Source organism: Sebastes fasciatus, chromosome 2 (genome assembly GCF_043250625.1).
Source record: "Sebastes fasciatus isolate fSebFas1 chromosome 2, fSebFas1.pri, whole genome shotgun sequence".
In the NCBI taxonomy this organism is placed as follows: domain Eukaryota; kingdom Metazoa; phylum Chordata; class Actinopteri; order Perciformes; family Sebastidae; genus Sebastes; species Sebastes fasciatus.
The window spans coordinates 42,639,649-42,665,183 of record NC_133796.1 but is presented as its reverse complement, the minus strand read 5'-3'; the positions used below and the strand labels follow the sequence as shown (position 1 = coordinate 42,665,183).

The 25,535-nt window shown below is 40.6% G+C and overlaps 1 protein-coding gene across 11 annotated transcripts in view; it reads left to right on the top strand.

Moving 5' to 3' along the window:
* pacsin3 (protein kinase C and casein kinase substrate in neurons 3) overlaps positions 1 to 25,535 on the top strand; it is a 65,950-nt gene that overhangs the window by 39,811 nt on the left and 604 nt on the right. For 8 of the 11 annotated variants that reach the window (XM_074624225.1, XM_074624289.1, XM_074624296.1 and 5 more), the window contains 5 exons: positions 1,085 to 1,260; positions 9,165 to 9,285; positions 16,976 to 17,118; positions 18,081 to 18,250; positions 22,917 to 25,423. In XM_074624225.1, coding sequence (XP_074480326.1) covers positions 1,085 to 1,260; positions 9,165 to 9,285; positions 16,976 to 17,118; positions 18,081 to 18,250; positions 22,917 to 23,032 — 726 coding nt within the window. In that variant the 3' untranslated portion in view covers positions 23,033 to 25,423. Of the gene's footprint in view, positions 1 to 1,084; positions 1,261 to 9,164; positions 9,286 to 16,975; positions 17,119 to 18,080; positions 18,251 to 21,970; positions 22,018 to 22,916; positions 25,424 to 25,535 lie in introns of those variants that run through there. The other 3 variants (XM_074624252.1, XM_074624246.1, XM_074624236.1) reach the window with 3 other exon arrangements.

Sequence of the window (25,535 nt, the reverse complement as noted above, 5' to 3'; positions counted from 1 at the left end):
TCGCTGGGAGGAGAGTGTGCGGCAGCATCAGGAGACGTACCCCAGTTAGCAGTTAGCTCAAATTCAACGGTGCATCGGGGGTCTGATCCCGGGTGACTGCCCTGACTCCCCATGGTACCAGCAAACTTTCTGTTGGTACTGTTACACAGGTTAGACCCAGCACTCCACCACCTCGCTCTGACTCCCGCCACTGGGATTTGTGCTGGCTGATTTTGAGTTGCTGCGGCCGCTGACTGGGGGTTTGTTTCTGGAGCTGCCGGGTGCCGACAACTCTCTTCCTGGCGGGATGGCCTCCTGGCCGCGGGGAGGACTTTGGATTTAATCAACAAAAAACCCGATCAAAACGTACACAGACCATACAGCGACACACCAGTTAGTGGCACAGTAAACACACAGATGGTTAACCTAAACTATAGGTCGACGCCACACGTGAAGATTACTGTGTTTTTTTGACCGTCTCTTAGTACTGTAGTTTGCTTGAATTTTTCATATTCTTTACCTGCTGTTAGTTAGTAGTTGGCTTTTTTTAAATGACTGCTGGACCCAGTAGTTGAGGTGAAATGCTGCCCCCTATTTGTTTGGCCCAAGTGGCTACATGTTAAACATTGCACCTTTTTAAAGGAGAGGTACACGTTCTTCAACAAGTCAATTTCATTCATGTAGCCTAAGGGACCTTTCGATCTGTACAGCATATGACACCCTCTGTCCTTACACCCTCGATTCAGATAAAGGAAAACTCCCCAAAAAACATTTAATGGGGAAATAAATAGAAAAAGAAAAGAAAAACTCAGGAAGAGCAAAGAAGGAGGAATCCCTCTTTCAGGACAGACAGACGTGCAACATTAATGTAGTTTGGTAAAGGCAGCTTTGTTTCAGTATTTATAGTAGTCTTCAACACACATGGACACACAGATACAGGTGGTCATGTGCAAATAAATGCCCACTAACAGGGCAGCGATCAATCCTTAGGTTTAATGACACATTTGATTCTCTTCATCTTTCTGAACGTAGTGTGTATGTGTGCTCTGTGTGTGTGTGTGTGTGTGTGTGTGTGTGTGTGTGTGTGTGTGTGTGTGTGTTGCAGGTGAAGGAGCGCTACACGAAGGCCCTGGAGGAGCTGAACCGCTGTAACCCTCGCTACATGGAGGACATGGAGCAGGTGTTCGACCTCACCCAGGAGGCCGAGCGCAGGAGACTGCGCTTCTTTAAAGACGTTTTGCTGGACATCCACAAACACCTCGACCTGTCCGCCAAAGAAGGGTAGGAAACACACACGTACATACATATACAAAGTTCACGGTTCGGTTCATATCACGGTTTTGGGGTCACGGTTAATAAGTTAACAAATGTTTGCCTTAACAAAAGTATGGCTTCCATAAGGAACACAAACACTTCTTCATTGTAAAATATTAATTGAAAGAATAGGTCTTCTACAGTCATTAGTGCAAACAAATATGCATCTTTGTTATTTTCATATAATTATGATGTAATTATAGACTAAGACCATCAACATAAATTGAAGCATAAGCTCAACCAGAACTATAATAATAATAAAAAAAAGAACAGTATAACATATGTCTCAATTCCCTGATTATCAGCTCTTAATTGAAATATTAGTTTTTCCACTCACAAAGTGCAGTATTTGGAGGAATACGGTTGGATTTATGTCACCGTGTTATTTAAAAATAATTAATAACTATAAAACACATAACAGGGATTGTGCTGCTGGAATTACTGTGTTGCTTAAGTGTATAGCGCGGCTCAAGTAACGTTACGCTAATCATATGCTGAAATCCAGCATCCTCCACGACTCCATAAGGCTGCATATCTTTCACTATAAACCTCCCTGATGCGGTAGTTGTGTTTTTACCCTGTCTGAGTCTGAGTCTGAGTCTGAGCCTGAGTCTGAGTCTGCATGTAGAGGCTGTTTAAATGCTGCGGGGAGAAGGAGTTGCTCTTTCCTACCCGGAGTGTTGGAAGCATCAACCACACGTGTTGCACAGTGCTCACACAGTCACCGTTTTATCCACCACTTTTTTTCAGTCATTTTCATGGTAACACTAAATCTGTAATGCTCCATACAGCAGAGCCAAACGATGCTGGTGGATCCTCTAACTGGACCACAAATATCGTGTCCATTCGCCATTTCCTAAACTGACTGACAGCCGCACTCGCAACTTCATCCGTGCCAACTGAGAAGGAGGCTGGGTCACGCTTCATCAACGCATCATATCTTTTGGGTACAACACATGCGTATTAAAATCTGGTCTACACTCGCTGAAATTGAGCCAACAGCAACGCACGACCGCAGCTTCAGTTACATTGCGCATGTGTTCAACCCCGTACCTCAAGACCCATGTCCACCCGTGTCCCATCCTCCTTCCATAGGCCTTGATTTCTAGTGTGACAATAAACGGGAGCCTAACTCTAAACAAAAAAATACACAATTGGCCTCATAACTTATTTCAAATGAACCGAACAATTCATACACGACCCGAACTGTGACTAGTGAACCGAACGATTCTGATTTTTTACCTGAACCGTTCCATCCCTAATACACACACATATATCCTGATAAACATTGATTAGGTAATTCATGATCTGTGACTCAGAACGAAGGCCAGCAGAACTGTGGAGTTTTAAATGTGTGTGTGAACATGTGTGTATGTACACAGGAGTTAATAGAAAACTCTGTGTTGTCCATTAACTATTGACCTCTTGTACTATTTAAACAAGCCACCGTTACCACGGTAACAACGATTGGTAAAGTCCAACAAGATCTTTGTCCTAATATTGAACAAAAGTTTCATCTTTAATTAACTCTGTAAAGAGGAAGTGATGAGATTTGATGGGAATGTCCCTGAAAAAAAGGTTTTACTTTGCAGTAAAATGCTTTAGTTTCCAAAGTCAAAGTCAACAGTTGAAATACAGAGAGGCTGTTCAGGTTCCTAATGAAAGACCACCTGCCCTCCTACAGTGACCTTAAACTTGCATTCTTTCTACCAGCCAGCAGGGGGCGATTCCTCTGGTTGCTAAAAGAAGTCTGGTTGTATAGAAGTCTCTGAGAAAATGAGCCTACTTCTCTCGATTTATTACCTCAGTAAACATTGTAAACATGAGTTTATGATCTCAATCACTAGTTTCAAGTCTTCTTCAATACAGCATGATGTTCATTTAGTAAATGATGGTCCCATTTAGAGTCACATAGACCATAAAGCAGGGTATGCTTTAGGACGTGGCTACCTTGTGATTGACAGGTCGCTACCACGGAGGTCTGTGAGTTGTCTGTATTTTCGTCTTACAACTTTAACCCTTTCACAGTGTTTTTTCAGTTCATCAAAGTTAATTATAACATTTTAGTCACCTAAAAAATGTCTTATTCAGCGTTCGGCTGCACATAGCTCCTCCCTCTCGTGTCACTTCTGGTTGCAAATAAGCAAGATGGCGACGGCCAAAATGCCGAACTCGAGGCTTCAAGACGGCATTCCACAAACCAATGGGTGACGTCATGTTGACTATGTCCACTTCTTATATACAGCATATGGACCAAACACAAAGTCCAGACTCGCATACTGAGCTCTGTCATTACCTGAAATGTGTTACCATGCATGAACAGTATTTATTTTCTTTTTATCATTACTTTATCGATTAACTTTTTATCATATTATCTTTATTATACCCCCGCGACAATGTAGTCGGGGGTATATAGCGCTCTGTGTGTCCGTCCTTCCGGCCGTTCACATGTCACACTTTCGTTTCCAGAGCAGAACTCGGAAACTATTTAACTTAGGAACTTCAAATTTGGTATGATGGTAGACAATGTGGTCTAGTGGTGCCTTTTGGGGGTTAGAAGTCCAGGGTGCCCAACATTTTTGAAATTTTAGACTTCACATCCTCAGAGTGACTGAACCTCTGATTGTAGCTGTGACTCCACACTAGTCGTGTTTCCATTCAATTGCCACCCAAAACCTTTTTTCCCGTCGAATTAAAAAGTGTGAAAAACTTCCCAATCAAGTGTCTAGATGTGGTGCAGTGCGCCGGCTTTGTTGCTAATTTGTGTACCGTTGCCAAAGTGGGCTGACTTCCATATAAACTGAAACCTAAACTAAGTTCAGCAGTAACGACTAAAGCGAGCAGTGTAGCAGTAACATTACGAAGCAGAGAGCCGGAGACTTAATGCTTCATCCACACACTCTGGTCACAGCGTAGGAAAGCACAGTGCTATCGCCAGATGAGTGACTTTGTTTGGCTCATTTTCTGTAACTAGTGTAGCATTAAAGCATGGTGGAATTAGCAAGCTAACTAGCTAACTAGCTAACTAGCGGACCTGCTGCTGCCGCGGGCCCCAGGCAGTGTGGCTGCTCCTCAGACCAGACGGAACCGACAAAGACAGTCTGAGCACAGTTTGTGGTCTAGACACAGGGTTAGACTTGTGCGTGTATTTGGACAAACTGTATTCATATAACTTCATTTCTGTGTCAAAAGTGTTGTATATTGTATTTTGAGTAGTCGTCTCTGGTCTGTTCTCTGTTGAATACAGTCAACCGGCTTCAAGAGGAAGTCCAGTGATCAAACAGCCTTCAGTCATTTACCTGCAGCTCTGGGAAGATTGGATGTAGATGAATAGATGCCAGTCTTTCCTTCATATCATCTCTGAGTGTAAACAAACCAGCACAGAGCTGATAATGCTGACTAGAAAATATGCACATACAATAGTCTTATCTGAAATTCCACCTTTTTAAATGGAAGCTTTGGTATTTTAAAGGCCCAGCCCCCAGAATACACAATGTAACCAGTTCATAATACACAGTGTAATCAGTTAATAACACACAGTGTAATCAGTAAATATATCATACAGTATATGAGCACTGTAATTCATATTCAGAGCAGGAAATTACGAATAAAACGAAAAGTTAGAGACTAGCTGGTGAACATAGTGGAGCATTTAACAGCTAAAGAGGCAGATATTTCCCGCAGGAGTTGGTGGAGACCAAAAACAGAGCTAAAAGAGAGACTGTTGAACTTACATTCATCAGGTGGACACAAACATGACTTGACTGATGATGATATGATTGCTAATGTTGCTCTGTGCAGTCTAATTTATAAATAAGAATTTGTTTGCCAACACATTCACCATAATAACTTGATATGTCAATGTGTACAGCTTGTTCTAACGCTCCAAAGTGACCAACAAATCAATGAATGCAGCTTTAACTTAATAACACAGCAGTAATGTTGATGAGATAAACGACTGACCTGTCCTTTGTTTCCTACCAGTGGCTCTGTCATGTATTTTTAGATGCACCCCCATCTGTGTTTTAAACATGCAATTACTGATTTTTTTAGGACAGTAGTGAACACAACACTGACATATCATCACATTTTAAGTTGATACAGTGAACTTGTTAGCAAACAGTTGCTTATTTACTCAGTCAGCAGTTAGAGGAACATTATCTTTCATTAGGAGTCTTGTTTGTGTCCACCTGATGAATTTAAGTTCAATATTCACTCTCTTTTAGCTCTGTTTTTGGTCCCCACCAACTCCTGGGGGAAATGTCTCTTCAGTTGCTAAATGCTCCATGTGTTAACCAGCTATAGTGGAGCGGCTAACATCCATTTTTCAGTCAAATCGTGCAAATAGTGATACAAGCACCAAATTTGGCATGATGATTCCCGAGGGGTCACTTAGCAAATATAAACGATCGGCCACTTGAAAATCCAAGACGGCGGCCATTTTTCAAGATGGCCGCCAAATTGACCTGCCGTTAATGGTTTCTCTCATAGAAATTCATCTACTTGGTCAATTTGAGTGATCTTGGTGTCAAATTATGTGTTTTCTAGCATGCTGGATCTTATTTTGATAGTTTTAATAATTTTGAACTGCAATTTGGCGGCCATTTTCAAGATGGCTGTCAAATTTACTCGCGCAGAATGTTTTTCTTAAAGAAATGCATGTACTTGGTCAACTTGAATGATTGTGTATAATTATATGTTTTCTGGTATGCTATCTAATCTAATACGTTTTACAGCTTTAACATCCTCCAATAAGTGTTTTTCTACTTTTTGGCTGTCCGGTGAGTCTTTGCTTTGTGGTGTTTGCATGGCTCAATTGGCTTGTAGGCCTACTGTTGTAGATATCAATAGCTGCTGTTGCCATAGGTGTAGGGGCTTAGTGGTAGAGGTAGCACCTTTGTTTCAGAAGTCAGCCACATTCTCCAGGATGGACTACTGGCACTGGTCCTCACTACTTGCCCAACTCTCACCTGTGGCTCCATGAAGTTGCTAGTGCACGGCAATGACCACACCCCGGGACACCATGTTGGCTCACGGGCTGAACTAGGTGAGGGTAGCACACAGAGAGTCTCTCTGTGATGGAGTATGTCTAGCTCCAAATGTCAAAGTGCATAGAGTCAACGAACCAGCCATCTTTATCCATAAGGTTCCAACCCAACTGCCAGAATTGTCACAACAGCAGAGAACTGTAAAGGAGTGATTGTTGGGCATTACCAGGGCACACTGGTGACAATCGCTGCTGTGTAACTCAGAATGGGGTTTAACATCAGCTAAGTAGGATTCAGCATTATACTTAGTGTCCCAAATGCTGCTTACTACCAACCCCTGATCAGTTTTAAGCAGCCACACCTGAATCGACAGGATGTGCGAGCTGAAAAGAGATCAACCCCTTCAACTGTTACAGATGAGAGCAGCTGTTACAAAATACCACGGAGGGTCAGAGATACTCTATCCCCCAAATGCTTTCTGTGCGAGTAAGAAGGGGGCAACTTAAGATAAGCAATGACCATGAAACTGAATGAAAGACCAAATGAATGTGCAAAATCCTTCAGTGATGGAAAGCTCCTTCCCAATCTGAGTGCTGGAGATGTCATCCTGCTTGCTTGGCTGCTCTGTACAAACGAGAACGAGCCTATCTGAATGCCCAACAGCTGCAGAAGAAAGAAGACCTGGCCCAGAAGAAGGAAGCAAATATGGAGAAGCAGTCCACCTGCATAAATCAGAATTCAACAGCACGTCTCATGATGGGTACCTTGAAGATACCGTCACACCATCCCTGCTTCAGTTTGTATGTATGATTGAACATGGGGCTGATATCAAGTCACAACTGCAGAATGGCGCATCAAAATCTGACCTTGCAACTGTTACAGTAGAGCTGTTTTGCCAAATACAGGGAAGGATCGCAGGTCCACAGGCACTCCAAGGACAGGAAGACACCTTTTGCTATGTATGTTGGCCTGTCTGTGTTTGCCAAGACCAGAAAGAGGCAACTGATAGATATGTTGGTGTGGGAACCTCATGGATAAAGATGGCTGGTTCGTTGACTCTATGCACTTTGAAATTTGGAGCTAGACATACTCCATCACAGAGAGACTCTCTGTGTGCTACCCTCACCTAGTTCAGCCCGTGAGCCAACATGGTGTCCCGGGGTGTGGTCATTGCCGTGCACTAGCAACTTCATGGAGCCACAGGTGAGAGTTGGGCAAGTAGTGTGAACCAGTGCCAGTAGTCCATCCTGGAGAATGAGTCTGACTTCTGAAACAAAGGTGCTACCTCTACCACTAAGCCCCTACACCTATGGCAACAGCAGCTATTGATATCTACAACAGTAGGCCTACAAGCCAATTGAGCCATGCAAACACCACAAAGCAAAGACTCACCGGACAGCCAAAAAGTAGAAAAACACTTATTGGAGGATGTTAAAGCTGTAAAACTTATTAGATTAGATAGCATACCAGAAAACATATAATTCTACATCACAATCATTCAAGTTGACCAAGTACATGCATTTCTTTAAGAAAAACATTCTCCGCGAGTAAATTTGACAGCCATCTTGAAAAATGGCCGCCATATTGAAGTTAAAAATTGTTAAAACTATCAAAATAAGATCCAGCATGCTAGAAAACACATAATTTGACACCAAGATCACTCAAATTGACCAAGTAGATGAATTTCTATGAGAGAAACCATTAACGGCAGGTCAATTTGGCGGCCATCTTGAAAAATGGCCGCCGTCTTGGATTTTCAAGTGGCCGATCGTTTATATTTGCTAAGTGACCCCTCGGGAATCATCATGCCAAATTTGGTGCTTGTATCACTATTTGCATGATTTTTCCACTATCCGCTCCACTACTAGTCTCTAACTGTGTCTGTCTGCTGTTTACTGCTGCAGCGGGTAGTGTACAGTGATTTTTACAGCTTTTTCTCTGAAAGTGACACCATGAGAGCAGTGAGAGTGAATCAAAACAGTCCATTTGTGGGCCGGACAGATAAAGAATGAGCTGAAACTCACTATAATGCTCCGTAAAGCAGATTCAGGGAATAGTTCTCTGTAGTTTCATCACTACAAGCGACCACTTTCACATTGTCATTTGAGACATTTTTATTATAAAAAAGTAAATTGCAGCTGCTTTAAGTCTGATAATTAATCAGAGGAGCTGCATGTTAAGAAATAGAAAGTCAAATACAAAACTTTAAATGATAAGATACGTACATTTTAATTGAAAATATCTACAAAAAATTCAGCACAAACGTCTGTGGTTAACACAAGTTCAAGATATTTTCAAGTTTTTTTTCTACGATATAAAATACGTCATATACATGTTACGTACGTGTTGTTGTTAAGAAAGGCAGTTGCTAACAAGTGGCTAAATGAGACTACAGAGGTTGTCGGGGACATTAAAAGTCATCACACCAAACACGGAAACTCATTTATTTACTAGTCCGCCTTTACTGCCGCGTTGTGTTTTTACTAACGCTGCTGCAAACTATTCTAACTTTCCAACTTGTAGATTTACGCTAGATGTCACGCAAAGAGAAAGAGAAGTAAGCACGCAAAATCAAAATAAATAAGTTGGAAGCTTAAGGCCGAGACACACCAAGCCGACATCAAAGAAGTAGCGGCGATGAAGGCCGACTGTTGAAAAAGTGGCGTGAATCTTGCTGAACAAAACATGCAAGTAGTAGTAGTGTTGAGCACAGCGAATATTTGTCTTTTAACAAAAGCAACTTAAAGAAAAAAACTTAATTATAGGAAATAATGTCAGACAAAAGAATGTTAAACTTGAATTTAACATCTCTAATGACAACTTAAAGGAGGAGGAGGACGGTGTACAGTAGATGTGATGATTGACAGTCACTCTGTCCAATAGGTTCAAAGCCTTGTACCGGGACCAGGGTCAGACCATCCAGGCAGCCAATGACACTGAAGATCTCAGATGGTGGAGGAACACCCATGGACCGGGCATGAGCATGAACTGGCCACAGTTTGAGGTGTGGACACACACACTCACAGACAGACACACACACACACACACACACACACACAGACACACACACACAGACATACACACTATTTTAATTCACTCAGGATTATTTATATAACTTCATTCATTCATTTTTTTCTTCAAACATCTTGATGAAAACAAGAGTACTGTGCAGGACTGCAGTAGTTGTTCAGTGTGTGTGTGTGTGTGTGTGTGTGTTTCAGAGAGACAGACTGAATATTAAACAGGCTTCCAGTGAAAGCCTTGTTGTGTGACTGAGCTGTGAGTGGGGTCAGGAATGTCTGAACACACAAACACACACACACACACACACACAGGTTTATGTAGTTGTTAGTGGAAATCTACAGATTTCACTGCAGCTCTGCAAACCTTCAGGCCACTGAGGACAAACTAATATTTACAGATATGAAAAAACAGAAGTTAAAGTTATTGTTTCTTTACAGAGTATAAAGGAACAGTTCTACATTTATTTTGAGATATATACTGGTTCGCTTTATTGCCAAGAGTTCATGGATGTATAAAGAGAACTGGATACAGCGTTTAAGGTGGGCTCCCGTTCATTCCTATGAGAGTTGTTTAGTGGCGCATGAAGCCAAAATGGCTCAACTGCCGAGGGATAAAGTACCCGGATCATCCGGCAATCTTCTGTAACCATTGGGCCCATAGAGCAGGCGCAGTAGTGTTTCCGTTAACTCCTCCCAGCCCTCGCTCCAGCCTCGGTCTGGGTCTCATTCACATGAACGGAGGAAGGGAAATAACTCTGGATTCAGCTGTTAGTGCATTTTACAACTTTTAGGACATAATGATTTAAATAAGGACTATTAGAGTGTTCAAACTGGGAAATGATCTACTGATTTACAGACGTCTCATTACCAATGTAAGTTTATGGGAAAAAAGTATTTTTGGCCCTAATGACATCATATAACAGACATGGAATGTGGATTTCCACAGTTTGACCAAATTTGCTTCAAGGCCCTGCGTTCTTCCTGTACTGGGGGCTTGCAAGAGTTAGATGAGAGGATTGATACCACTCTCATGCCTGTATGGTAAATATGAAGCTGCCGCCAGTTAGCTTAGCTTAGCATAAAGACTGGAAACAGGGGAAACCGCTAGCCTGGCTCTGTCTGCATGGACCAAAAGCAGCCTGCCAACACCTGTAAAGCTCACACTGGTTGAATCCTCGCTGTGAAAGGGGTATCATTAACACGTTATATCTTGCTGTTTAATGTAGTGTAAAAACATCTGGACAGAGCCAGGCTAGCTTACTTAACTTCACTTATCCACCCTGGAGAGCATTTTGGTGCTGGAAAAAAGTTGAGACAAAGATAACTTTTTCAAATGCATCTTTGCACAGATTAAGTGAATACTTCAAATCAGTTGTGGCAACTTTTGCTTTCAAGAAGCCCTTTTAATCTCCAAGTGAAAAATACAAAATATAATACCAGAAAGTATGTTACTAGTCCCAGTGAAATGGAAGTTAGAGCATCTGTAGCATTTGTACTGTGAATATTCCCCAGTGAAACAGGATATTTGAGCGGCGTACAGTTACAAATGGGATTTAAATCAAATCCTTCGCATTTGATTGGACCGCTAAAAAGTCGGTGGGCTTTGAATTTGATACAGAGCTGCAAATTGATTGATTCATGGATATCATGATATTGTTGGTTGAAATTGGTTGGTACTAGCTTACTTAAGCACACATCATATTTTATTTTACAGGAAGAAAAGATTATTTTTATTTCAATTCATAAAAATACGAATAAATAGATTTTCTTGTATTATGGTTTTTGCATGTATTGTTAAATAGGTGCACAATATGACCAGGGAGGTGATCTAAAAGGGCTAAAAGGGCATTTTTCATTTCATCTCAACTTTAAATCAAGTTCTTTAATTTCCTGAGAGGTTTTGTGAAGCCAGTCTAAGGATGATTTAACCGATTGTAATCAATTCCACGGAGGTATTTCCACGCCCTCTTCACTCTCTGTTCCTGAATCCTTGTACTGTTCAATTTTCTGTCTGTGAAAAGATCTGCAGACCCAATTGTCAAGTCATAATAGAGATACAATCATCTGGATTCCTGCCCTCCACATTTGTGTGTGTGTGTGTGTGTGTGTGTGTGTGCGTGTGCGTGTGCGCGCCGTTCCAGACCTGGATCCTCGAATTTCAAATCATACAAAAGAGTTGATATATAACACTCAAAAATACAGCAACTGGACCACAGAAAGTCTGTTTGAAGTCTGCATTTGATGTATGAAAATCACACTTAATTATGGCCATGTTCAAACAAAACCTGTCAAGTGGTAACATGATGCTGAACATAATTCAGTCAGTTCAGAGCTGCAGTTTTGTTCATTTAAGGTTAAACAACTGTAAAAAATGTATTGGCCCAAACTTCCACATGTTTTAAAATCTATGCAGAACAAATGAAGCCTGGATTGAATGAGCAGTTTCTTTATCTGTTATTAACTGGTGTAAATACCAGAGAGGAGGTCTGCCTCTCATTCATATCGATGAGGGTAGACAAAATATTATAAACACCTCTCGGTATAAGAGGCAGTGCAATTCAACAGCAGCACAAACTACATCTTCTAAAACTGAACCAACAGCTCTGAAACTGCTGAAATAAAAACTGAACATTGTAGAGCTCAACAGTGACCGTGCTCCGGTTACAGAAGTGAATTTAATTTACCATTCATTCACTCCATTGATGTTTCATAAGATAAGATAAGATAAGATGAACCTTTATTAATCCCCGGAGGGAAATTCAGGTGTCAAAGCAGCAACATCAGCAAACGGAGTGAAGAGAGTAAAGTGCGCCAGTGGTTAGAGTCCAAGATGGTTGCAAATAGTGCATGTTTAAAGGTAGATAGTGCATGTTTAAAGGCAGATAGTGCATGTTTAAAGGTAGATAGTGCATGTTTAAAGGCAGATAGTGCATGTTTAAACTTCTTAAAGTCCTCATAGTTCTTATATGGGGGTCAGCCTTGGTTGTGGAGCCTGATGGCTACCAGCATGAAGGACTGACCCAGGCGCTTTGTGTTGTCCCGAGGGGGATGAGTCTGTGGCTGAAGGTGCTCCTCATCTTGACTAGCTCATCATGGAGGGGGTGGGAGGGGTTATCCAGGATCGCGTCCAGCTTTCTCCTCATCCTCCCCTCTGCCACCACCTCCAGATTGTCCAGTTCAGATCCAACCACAGAGCTAGCCTTCCTCACCAGCCTGTTTAGTTTGTTGGCATCCCTTGAGTTGGTGTTACCCCCCCCCCAACCCCCAACATGCCACAGCAAAGAAGAGTACACTGGCTACTACAGACTGGTAAAACATCTGCAGCAGCCTATTACACACATTGAAAGACTGGAGCCTCCTCAGGAAGAACAGTTTACAGTTTATAAATCCTTATATAAAGAGTTTTAACCATGTAACCAAGCCAACCAGCTACAAGATGAATCTTCACCATAAAAAATTTGATTCAGAACAAAAACATTTGGAAAACAAAAAAAGAAGGCAAAGGTACGAGACTGTGCACATAGTTATTGTAAGAGTGAAGGAACTACCTGTCCCATAAACCATTGTGAATGGTGATTCGCTGCCTCCGGAAACTCCTGAAAGATGTTTAAACTAACCGTTGTCAATCTGAAATGACGACAGATTCAGCAACTGCATGTCTTATTTGTCGCTTCAGATGTTTCCAGAAACACATTTCGGTAAACTGTTTTTGTAATATAAGAGAAAGTTTCCAAACGAGCCGCCATGTTGGTCCGGTTTGGAGCAGACATTGCTCCTTCACTAGCCGTTGGCGGGTGACGTACACATTTCCATGGTAACAGCGAGCTCCACCAATCGGAGACGTTGCTGTTATACTTTAGGATTGTGGGTAGTGTAGTACTTCTCCATGACATCGCAAATAAAACTTTTATTTATTTTTTTCAAACAAGGTTGATACCATACAGACTTGTGGCTTCTACAGGAGCATATACCATCGTTTCACAATCCAAACTAAAGTCCAACTTGGATGGTTATGATGTTATGGCTAATTATCAAAATGCTTGATTCAGAATATTAAGGAGATTTTCACTTCCAAAACCTCACTGTTGAGCTCTATACCCTTCATGATAGTAGGAGTTATTGCAGGACTGTTGTATTAGACTGCATTAGTTTTAGTTCGGTGGACCATGTCAACTGGAAACTCGGTGTATTTTGACCTGTTGCCAAACTTTACTGAAATTCTTACCAGTAAACCACTGATGCCATAAATGCTTCTTCATGTAAATTAAAGAAAAATACAACCCATCTCTCCATCTAGAGGTAGAATATGGGCTGTGTTACACTACACACAAAACTTGATTTTATATGCAACCATGATCCGATTCAGGGGCTGCAGGAAATGACCTGACATGTTTGAATCTAACATGTCAAATCATTTCTTTGAAGCTAGCTTCAAAGTGTTTTCATGTGGTGATTGCATTTCACCATATCACTACTGTCTTTCGCTTTAGCTACACTTCTGAGTGGTGGGCCTGATTGGTCTCACCTCTGTGTGTGCACGGTCTAATCTTTGCCTTCAGGAATCTGTAAGCTGATTTGGAATCTTGTGAATTCAGAACCGTTTTTTTGATACCCAATCCTATTTCTGGAGCAATACTTAAAGTCCCCCTATTTGGCATTCATAAGCACCATATAAACATTTAATACTTTATTTATAACACTCTATGATGTAGTTGTATGTACAGTATTTGGGAACAATTGCAATTTCTCCCATGAAGACATATTTTATAGTATTACAACTGTGTTTTACTTTTCACTCATTATCTGTTTTCTCCACTTGTGTGTTGTCGCTGTTGAGAAATACATTAATAAATACTTATATCTGCTTACAACTACATTATAGTGTGTGAAAAACTATGTATTAAACATTTATATACTGCTTATGAATGCCATTTTGGATATCAGTGTGACAATCTTGGCCTGTACAGTGAGTCAGTATACAACACAAAAAGCTTAAAGGATAATTCATGTGTTTTTGTCATGGAAGTCTGGTGACAGTCAGGTGATTATTTGGTTTCAGGCCAATGTTCTCTGTACAGATCAGGAAGTATGTTAAGTTCAAAGTTTGACAGTTTGTGGAAAGTTTTAAAACGGTGCAAATACGAAAGATTTTCTTCATACTTGAGGAGAATCTTTGCTGTAATGACAAAGTGAACACTATTTATCTTCCACAGTTCTTTCAGAATAGAAAAATAAATGTAGAGAGAGAAAGAGAAATGTTGGCATAAAGAAATGAATCTCTTCTGTCCTCTGAGGAATCTCCTGGCGTTCCCACAGCGCCACGTACACAGAGAGCCATTGTCCCAACACACACACACACACACACACACACACACACACACACACACACACACAGTATATCTGTACTTGTGAGGACTTTCTGTTGAATATATTCATTCATAACTTCAACTTTAGCTCCTCTGCTGTGCGTATACCTTTAAAATGTAAGGCTTTTTAAGAGAGAGGAGCAACAAAATGACCTCACTCTGTATCCTTTTTGAATGGTTCAGACTGCATGTGTGTTGTGTTCATTCTATACTTGTGGGGACATTTGGGTCACACACACACCTCCTGTAGTGCTGATAGTTTGGAGGTTGTTACCAGTAACTGTAACCCCAGCCACCTACTTCTGTTATTATGGACAAAGAGTGTGTGTGTGGTCACTAAAACAGAAACACATCTACTTTATTGCCCTAGCAACATATCATCACAGCAGCTGTTTTTGTTTTGTTTTAATTTTATTAAATAAGTTGCAATTTTAATTTATTATAGTTTTCCAAAAATAAGCTTACGTATATTTGATTATTTTCTGTATTAGAAAATGCTGCAGTTTATCACGAGATTATAAATCCTCTGAATGGAATATAAATACTAGAGAACTTGTAAGAATTGAATGAATTTGACTGATGAACCATCAATGTACCGACTAAAGATATGGCCATCAACTTCAGGAAAACCTCTCGCACAACCTTCTCAACTATACTTAGAGTAGTGCTCAGACGGTTGAAAGCTACGAGTACCTGGGAACAGTGATCGACAAGAACTTGAACCACGATCTCAACACATTTGCAATCGGCATAAAGGGCCTGCAGAGACTTTACTTTCTGCACAAACTCAATACTTTTAATGTGGACAAAACACTGATGGTTTTATTTTACAAATCCTTTATTGAGTCCATTTGAACCTTCTGTTTGATTTCTTGGTATGGGAACCTTAAAGTGCAAAACAAAAAGCATTTGTCCAAGAGTATTAAAGTAGCCAGCAAAATAATTGGCACGCAGCGGCTTTCTTTAGCAGATATCTATGACAGGCAAATTTTGCATAAGGCACGATGGACCACCCACTCTTGGAGGAATTTGTTCTTCATCTTTCTGGGCTGAGCTCCAGGTCAAAGTAACAGTAACGGGTATACATTTTCATTTATTCCTAGTGCAATAGATGTGCTACATTTATACAGAACCTTGACTTGACTGCACTGCTCAGCAGCACTTTATCATGGCTACTATTGCAATGGTTTGACATTTTGAACGGACAGATACATCTTATTTTTACTTGGTTGTTTGCTGTATGATGAGATGAGATAAGATAATCCTTTATTAGTCCCTCAGAGGGGGATTTTGCAGTGTTACAGCAGCGGGAAGCAAGGGGATCGTGCAAACAACAAGAGGCATCAGTAAACAGCAAAACAAGATATAATAAATAATAAGTAAACAATAAAGATATAATAAGTAAACCATAGAAAAGCTAAATATATACAAATATAGTAGTAGACAGACATTGTTGCACATGAAATATGAAATGTTGATCTTGTACAGGATATGGATATTCCACTGTAACTGTTGTGATGAATGTCCCATGTCCTCTTGTATGTTTGTGTTCTTGGCCTCTATATCTTTATTGTCCCCCGAGGGGACATTTAGTTTACAGTAGACAGAAAAGAAGAGAGACTGTAAACATTAGCTGTAGGCTCGCTAGCAACCGACCATGTTTATGTGTTTGTTTGGCAACTTAGCCTCTGACTGACTTCAGCTGGGACTCCTTTTCTTTTTCTCCTCCAGTCGCTCTCTGTACAATAAGTAACGCTGGATTCATGAAGCCCCAAGCACCAATTTTCAGCTCAATAGTAATTTAAACATTTTCAACTTGTGCAGTCAATTTGCTCCACCTCAGGCAAATTTACTTTGACTTCAAATGCAATCATGTCGCATATAAATTAGTATTGCGTGTGTGTGTTTCTGAAATTTGACTTTGAATTTTGTAAATCCGAATTTTCAGAATTTCAAAACTATGTAGCTGTTGCTGAACAGCAGCCACAAGTAACAATCATAGGATAATGGCGCATTGAAGTCATTTGCTTTACAGACATCATCATTTGGTGAGTCAGCAAATGGACACTCTGTAATGTCAGTGCTCATCAATATCTATTAAAAGTGTGCTTACGTTATAGCTACAGTACTATATGCAGCTGGTCACACCAGACCAAGTGAGGCTGTAGCAGCAAAACCCCTGAGAGTATTGAATTGATTGTATGGAATACTTTTAATCTGTAAAAAGAATAATGTGTTATTTCTACTTTAAAAAGTTACATAGTTCCCCTTTAATTCGATCAATTGATCTGATTTGTGTGTGCAGGAGTGGTCTCCGGAGGCGAGCCGCTCCATTAGCAGGAAGGAGCGAGGTGGACACTCTGAGGACAACGTGGTCACCCTCACCAACATCGTCTCCTCAGGTGGAGACGACGTCCCACCGAGTCCCATCACCCTGGACACCGGCAGGTAGGAGGAGGACACCTCCACGTCTGCTGCAGACTAACTAAAACCATCATTATTACCATGTTTCATTATAGGACTCAATCCAACGCCAAGTTTTAGCCACACAAAGGTTGCTCCGGAGGATAGGTGAAAGTATAAACCTGAGCTGCATGAGAGGCAGCCATACTTTAATTTACCTTGTACATACAGGAATGTACATAATGCACTCTAATTAGTAGCTAGAAAGCTGTCAGATTAAGCCACTGCACCTGCACCTCCCCCCCCATCCATGGAGGGGATTTCTGATGGTACTATGTAGTGCATGCTGTACATTTCACAGTTTAAGGTGCGGACACTCAAAGAGAATAGCTAGAAAATGTCTCCAGACATCTATAGTGACTTTCTGTGCACCCATCAGCAGCTTCCTACTCTTCTGTTATTATGTCTTATAACTTGGTTTCCAAACTAAGAGTGGTCTCCTCTGTGAGCTCACTGGCATTCCATAAACTCATTGTGGTGCCTGAACCTCCACCACTTAGACATTTTCACACACTTACTCTGTTCTCCACTGGATGTCCATGATGACAACAGCTGTGGTTGCCAGGAGATGTGTGACGGAGCTGCAGAGCCTCGATTAGTGTATTTACAACACCTGAGTTGGGGCATATTGAGTTTAAAGAGGTACATGTGATGTACGGTAAAAACTGAGAAAATGGGGCTACAGCCGAATACGAGGTTGCAACTTTATTTACGTTTCTATTGAAACTAATTTAACTTGAATATTTAGTGCTTAAGAACATACAATTGATTTCAAAGTAAAGGTTTCAAAGTATCAACACCTTTATTGATGATAATGATTGTATGTTTCTATAACTTGTGATGCTGCATTCAGGCGTCAGTGAAACAAATGATTTTTCTGTCAAAGAGACAAAATTTCCTACTCTGCATATTTGTGTCTGTGTGACTTCCTGTCTCTCCTCTCTCAGGGTGAAAGATTATTCATCAGACTGGTCAGACGAGGAGAGTCCTAAGAAGGTGCTGGCGGTGAACGGCGTGGGGGAGGCGGAGGATGAGGAGGATCAGGTAGAGGGGGTGCGAGTCCGAGCGCTCTATGATTACACGGGCCAGGAGGCCGATGAGCTCAGCTTTAAAGCAGGTATTAACAGCTACTAATGCTTCCAGGCATCACAGAGGAGAGGGGTGATATTTGGTTTGATTGATCAGTTTTAGTTTTATGACTTCTGTCATTTCATCAAATGTGCAAAACAGAAAGAAACAATGAAAAGTCTTCAGCTGCATTTCAAGGACAAAACCTAGTGTGGAACTATTTGTCTAAAAGAGCCAGAAGTGGAAGAAGTACTCAGATATTCTGCTAAAAGTCAATACCACCCTGTAAAAATAAGTTGCAACAAATTCCTGCACATTGTCTACCTTTTAAAAATACATTTATTTGAGACATTTTGGTGCTAGACCTTCATCGGGCAAATAGTTCATGACAATGAGAAGCCATCTTAAATAGGGAGTGGCTGCAAGTATGCATCCAATCACAAATTACATTCCTCACATGCAATAGGAAGGCATAAATACCAAACATTTATTTACTCAATAGCAATCACCAAAATCATATATGGAGCTAGAAAATCATAAATGTGCACCAAAATGCTTTACATTAGATGGGTAGATCCTTATAAAATGAATGGCTAAACTGCATTCTCAAAAAGATGTCTCCCAAATATTGCAGGTTACAGATGTAGATTAATCTATAAGTATATATGTACATGGCAATGAGAGATCAGCACCAATAAATAAATAGAAACCTCCATAATTAATACAACAAGGCCTCACAAAATGCCAATAGGCAAACACTCCATCAATGTATACATACGTTAAATAGCAATAATCACATTTACCTCTACCCTATCAAGACTGCATGCATAAAATCAAATAAGCCCCTAGAAATAGATCCTACAAGCTCTAAGAGATGATTCAGTTGTAATCTTGAGATAACCAGTTTAAAAACTATAGAAAAGCAAATAGAAATAAAATCAGTATAATCCAACAGTGTCAAAAACAAGTGCAAACATTGTAGGCCCTTTACAGGTGAATCAGTCTACTATACTACTGAGATTGCATCTCGTTACACGTGTTCTCCACATTGTGTCCACCACACAATCAATGAGTTTTTCAATGAGAAAATGAACTCCTTTATATCAACTTTACAACTGATTTGCACATTTGTATGAAATTGCAGCTTCACAAACATGCAGTATATACTGTAGTCTTACACCCTAGAAGAAAAACAGTTTATATTTCAGAGCCTGAAAATGTCCAAAAAGACACTTATTTCTTTTTGTTCACTTTGTGATGCCTCTACTTCACACATTTACACACACATTCATGTCAAACACAGAGTTTCAGACATGAGGACAGATGATCAAATGCAGTAAGACTGTAAGGTGTAAGGTGACACACCTGTTACATCTTACCTTAGTTTGCATGTCAGTCATCACCGTGACCTGTTGGGCTGGTCGCTGTACGTTTATGAGTCTTGCATTAATGATTCTGAGTCACAGAACCAGCTCAGCTTTTGTAAAATGAATAAACAAATAGACCTAAAATGTTTCAGCTGCAGTAGATCAGGAAATGAAAGCTGCTTTCTCATTTGGCTGCCATCAAGAAATGGACACACAATTTGTGAAACTAAAACATTTTTTACATCTTTGAACTCTAAAAGTTGACGTCATATATAACATATAAAAAGGACTTGTTTCTGTGACTTTAATTTGATCAGTATTGCAAAAGTGTCAAATGTAAAATGGCTGCTAACACGAGAACTGTGTTTTTCTGCTGTAACTCTGCATGATGTGGACAGATGTGTGCAGCTGTGAAGTGTGAGCAGCTTCACATCATCTGTTCTGTTTGGAAATAACAGCATTTTGAGAAGCGTTTCAGAACAGACGGTCGGAGGATTGATGCTTTTATTTTGATAGAATAACTTGCTGCTCTGAGTTTCTCTTTTAGTGTAAAATGAGAAACTCTTTATTAAATACTCACACAATTATTATTCTTGTTGGAAATAAAAACCTTCTCTGAGTGGTTTTATCTTCCTCATCCACTGGATGTTTTATATATCAAGAATACTAATTGTATGTTTCATCCTAATTTGAGGGATTATCATTAGAATAATCCGATCAATAAACATTCCTTCATCTGTCAGGTAAATCCAGTAAAGTCACCTTTATGTAAAAAGGACTTTACACACAACACAGTTGTGAAAACTGAAATACAGTTTGGTGAAAAGACAGAATAAAACAACAGACTTCAGTTTATCAATGCACTTTGTTGTTTGATGAATCACTGTCAGTATTCGCTGTGTAGGCATGAAGTATTTACTTTCAAATACACACATTAGTTTTTTCATGTAGGGGAAAATTACCTCTTTAATCAAATGACAAGCATTGTTCATTTCTCTGTGTGTACTGTATAGTCTGATGCTTGGAAGATATGAGCCTATATTTAAAAAGTAACTCCATTTGTACCTGCAAACTCTAAGCCTCTCGCCACCCGTGTGATTCGTATAGATCCAAAGAGTTTTTATTAGACCATGGAGTCTTACCTATTTTGTCACGGTTAGAGGGGGGCGAGAGAATTCAGCTGAGCCAAACCAAGTAGACCCATATAAGCTCAATTTGAGCAAAAACAAAGAGTTTTTTACTCACAATATACATTTAATTGCACAATGCACCTGTATGATACGGAAGCCCTGAGAGGCAAGTGAGAAAAAATAATTAAATAAATTCAAAGTCTAATCTAAATAGTTTTCTCTCCTGTGTTTATGACTTAAGGACAGGTGAGTAAAAAACGTTTTGTTAGGATCACCTTTCTAAGATCCTTCATTTTTTTAAATCTGTGAACCAGGTAGGTAAAAAAGTTGTTGTTGTAATACTCATTTTGGACTCAAGAGGTTGAAGTGCACCACTACCCCATGTTCTAAATAGGACTAAAAGCATTCATGTTTTAATTTACATAACTTGCTAACACACAATATACTGTATGTACCTTGTGTTTGGACTGCATTGAGAAATGAAAACTCACCTGGAAGAAAACATGAATGCTTTTAGTCCTATTTAGAACATGGGGTAGTGGTGCACTTCAGCCTCTTGTGGTCCAAATGAGTATTACAACAACAAACACTGACAAAAAAAAAATCGCTCGACAAATGTTATTTCCCCACTTGTTTTTTCCAGATGAAAAAGATATGACAGGAGTTTAAGATTATCCTGGCAAAAGCTTTTTTCACCTGTTCTTAAGTCATAAACAAAGGAGAGAAAATCAGTGTTTGGCGTGATGAATGTGAACTTCCCCGACAACCTCTGTAGCCTCATTTAGCCATTTGTTAGCAACCACCTTCAGGGTTTCTGCCACTGTATTGCAAGCCTGGCGGCCAGCCAGGCCTAAGCATTTGGGAATTATGTATTTTTGACATGTTTTTAAACTAAAATGTGTTATACAAGTAGCAAACTCCTTTAAGGAATAACTTAACACGAGTGTCGGTGTGTGGTACAGACAGACGGACAGAGTGCGAGGGAGCGTGTGTTTGTGACGGACTGACAACGAGTATGAAGGTAACACAATAGCTATGAACATCGCAGTGCAGTGTGTGTACAGTTTAGGCTGTCAGTGAAGAAATGCTACAACTCCTCAAGACACAAGACAAGTTCCCGTGTCTTGCTTGCCATAGTCTGTTAAAGTGGCAGTAGGCAGTCATTTTTGGCATCATTGGGCAAAAATCCCATAATACCCTTTCAGCATATTGTAATTCAAGTGTTCTGAGAGAAAACTAGATTTCTGCTCCTCCTCATGGCTCTGTTTTCAGGCTTTAGAACATCTAGCCCCGTGACGGGAGACTTTGACCAATCACAGGTAATTTCATTGAGAGAGCGTTCCTATTGGCTGTGCTCCGGTCATGTGACCGGTAATTGGCGTTCCTTCAACAGATTTCACAATGGTGGCGGCGTCACAAACTTTCTCATTTTACAGCTAAACCGTGCACTATAAGATGATTCTGAGAACATCTGAGGAGAGAAATAGACATTAACGTAACAGAATATTGATTCATATTTGATCAGAGCTGCCTAGTTTGACTGTTTGGTTGGAGTTCAGAGTGATTGATAGCCGGCTCTCATAGACGGCAGCTGGACAGCAGACCTCAGATCAGCTCTGACTGCTTGTTTTCCTCCGGTCTGTGAAATCTTGCAGATGCTGTTAGGAGCACCGGAGGACACAGAGGAACATGATATTTTTTAGGTTACCTGTTTCATGTACTACTGTCACGGTATAGCGACTGCTTTATAAAACTAACTTTTTTGAATCATATTTGCTCCGATCTGGCCTACTGATGCTTCAACTGAAGAGTTAGCCCTGAAATTAACCACAACTTTGGCTCAGGCTCGCTTAAGATGGGCTGTTAAGGTGGACCAGTGGTATTGTCATTATGACAAGGCGCTCCTCTGAGTTTTGCTCAGCTCCTGGTTGGCTGTGGTTTAACCTCTGTGGAGCTTTAGTCCGTCCTCTGCAGGCGGTTGTGCTTCATGGGGGGGTCAGAGGGACACCCGAGTTAATGAAACCTGATGGGACCCCAGAGGGAGAGACCTTAGTTTGGAAAAGCTTAGCTGAGCTCAGCTCTGCTTATCCTGAACCAGGACCAGATCACTGATTGGACAGGTGGCCTCTTCTCCTCTAGTTTTGGTTATCTTTATCACGATTGAATGCTTCCTTCCACTTTCAGTACTTAACATGTCTGCCCATTGTCTTTCCTCCAGGCGAGGAGCTGCTGAGGATGGGGGAGGAGGACGAGCAGGGCTGGTGTAAAGGACAGCTGAGCAGCGGCCAGGTGGGCCTCTACCCCGCCAACTACGTCCAGGTCACTGCCTCCTGATGGCCTGCCCCCTTTGGTCGCCCAGCCAATGGTACAACTACACTCAAGATGCCAGGACCAATCAGAAGCTATTAGTGCTGACACGTAGACGGTGAAAGCAGACAGTTTTTGGTTACTGACTGTAAAACTCCTCACTGACTTTGTTTGTTTTTCTGTTGTTTGAGCTGCGTTTTCTGAAAATCCGACACTTGTTGTGGCTTGCTGTTTCCTCAGCCCGAGGTCAACGACATTGCCTGTAAAGCTTCTTTCAAACAACAGAGAGAAGTCTCCAGAGATCAACACCAACAGACACTGTAGAAAAACATGGACGCAAGTTCTCTGACGGGATGTTTTTATCAAACTCTGGATTATTGGTTTTCTGCTCGCTGCCATCATTTTCAGTTACTAGAGTCAGAAAAAGAGATTTAATCAAAGAGGACAAAACCTGAGAGGAGCAGCAGTGAGAGCTACTGCCATGACTGACTGTGATTGGCTGAAACATCTGTCAATCAAACACACCCTGAAACTTATGAAAGAAATAGTTTGACATTTTGTGGAATAAGCTTATTGACTTTCTAGCAGAGTTAGATGAGAAGATGGATACCAATCTCATATGTCATATAAGGCTAAAGCCACAGCCCGGTAACTTAGCTTAGCTTAGCATGAAGGCTGGAATTTTTACGGAAAGTCCCATTAATTCTTTTGCAAATGTTCCGTGAGCACTTCTACGGCTCGGATCGCCGTGAAACTCACAGTGGAGTCAGTAAAACGACACAACAACCAGCAGCAGAACAACTGCTTTAGGAAATATCTCATTCTTTGATTTAACAAGTCAATTACAAGCTACAAGCAAGAAGCACTCTGAGGTTCAAACTATGACTGCTAACAGTAACAACTCCAGTGTTGAGAAGGCTAGGCAGGTTTCGTTACCTTTGGTCAGAGCCAGGCTAGCTGTTTCCAGTCCTTATGCTAAGCTAACCAGCCGCTGGCTGGAAACTTGTATGAGATATGAGAGGTTCACATCTAAAGGTCTTCACACACCAATACCCTATTTTTACTGTGTTTTTTTTAAAAGAAACCGCAGAAACCTCGCACACCGAGTCTGATGCGTTTTATTTTTCTGTTTGTTGCGAAAATTCACAATATGAAACAATAGTGAATTAATTCCGTGGGTGCAATGGATAGTGCTAGTCCCAAAGGGGCTAATGAATGATTGACATTAGCAAGAAGCTATCGTTTAGCTGCCTAAAGCACAATCACTGCTGTCAGATCTTAACATGAGCTCATATTTATTCTTAAACGTGCGACAATTTCGGATGAAAAATACAGACTTGGTGCTCAAAGGCCTTATCACGCCACAAGAAAGTAAATAAGCGTGTTTCCCAAAATGTCAAACTATTTCTTAAAGCCTTAGTATTCTCATCATTAAATCAAATCAACTTCTTGTGGGGAAAAAAATCATTTAAAAAGAGAATTTGGGACATTTTTCATTATATTTCAGTGCAGTCTTTGATTCAGCGTCTAGTGGCCGTTAGAGAAACTGCAGCTCTTCATCTTCATCATCCTCTCCACTCAGCTGTTGTGGCTCCTGCTTGAATCAAAGAGATGAAATGAACCCAATGAAAGACTGTCAGTGCCTTAGTCAGCGAGGCCTGAAACGTTACGGCACCGCCCTGCTGTCTGACTGAGGAACGGCAGCCGCCCGATGACCACCTCCAGTCTGATCCCAGTAGAAACCAGTAGAAACCAGTAGACTCTTACTCGTTACTTGGACTTGTTTTAACTTGTGATTGGCTCATTTAGCTCGACGACGGTATGCTTGGGTTATTTTGTAGGTTTTTAGGTGTGACACTGAATTCACTTTCTTTCCTTTTTTATGTGATAGCTGTCTGTTTCTATTCAGATTTTGATTATGGACGGTGTAAACTGTTGCTACCCGTTTCTTTTTTAAGAATAGCATTTTTACAGTCAACTTCTTTACTTTCTAATTTATTCTCTTTAATTTAACAATCATTTTTCATTTTGATGCTGACTATGAGGCGGGGAGAGTGAAGTTGACTGTTTCTATTTGGGTCATTTAATCTGTGGAAGGTGGTTTGTTGCAAGATTTGTTTTGCTGTGCTGCGATCATGACGCACACGCACCTCAAACATCTGAAATAAGTCATAATATTCTGTCTGGTTTTTGGGGTTTTTCATGTTTAAGTTTGTGGTTTGTGTGTGAGGGAGCCTCCTCTGTCCTGCTAATCTGAGTATCGCTACAGCTAACCCACGTAGACGTCTGAATAATGAGAGAGGTTCAAATAGAGATAATTAATGCTATGCTGCTGCAAATTTTTTCTTTCCTTTTCTTTCTAAATTGATAACATGTTAAGAGCATAAAGTGGGAAGCAACAATAAAGAGCTTTCTGTAGTTGGAGGTTTTACAGACTTTCTTTTGCCCTCATACTGTAGTAATTCATACTGTAGTAATTCATACTGTAATAATTCATACTTTAGTAATTCATACTGTAGTAATTCATACT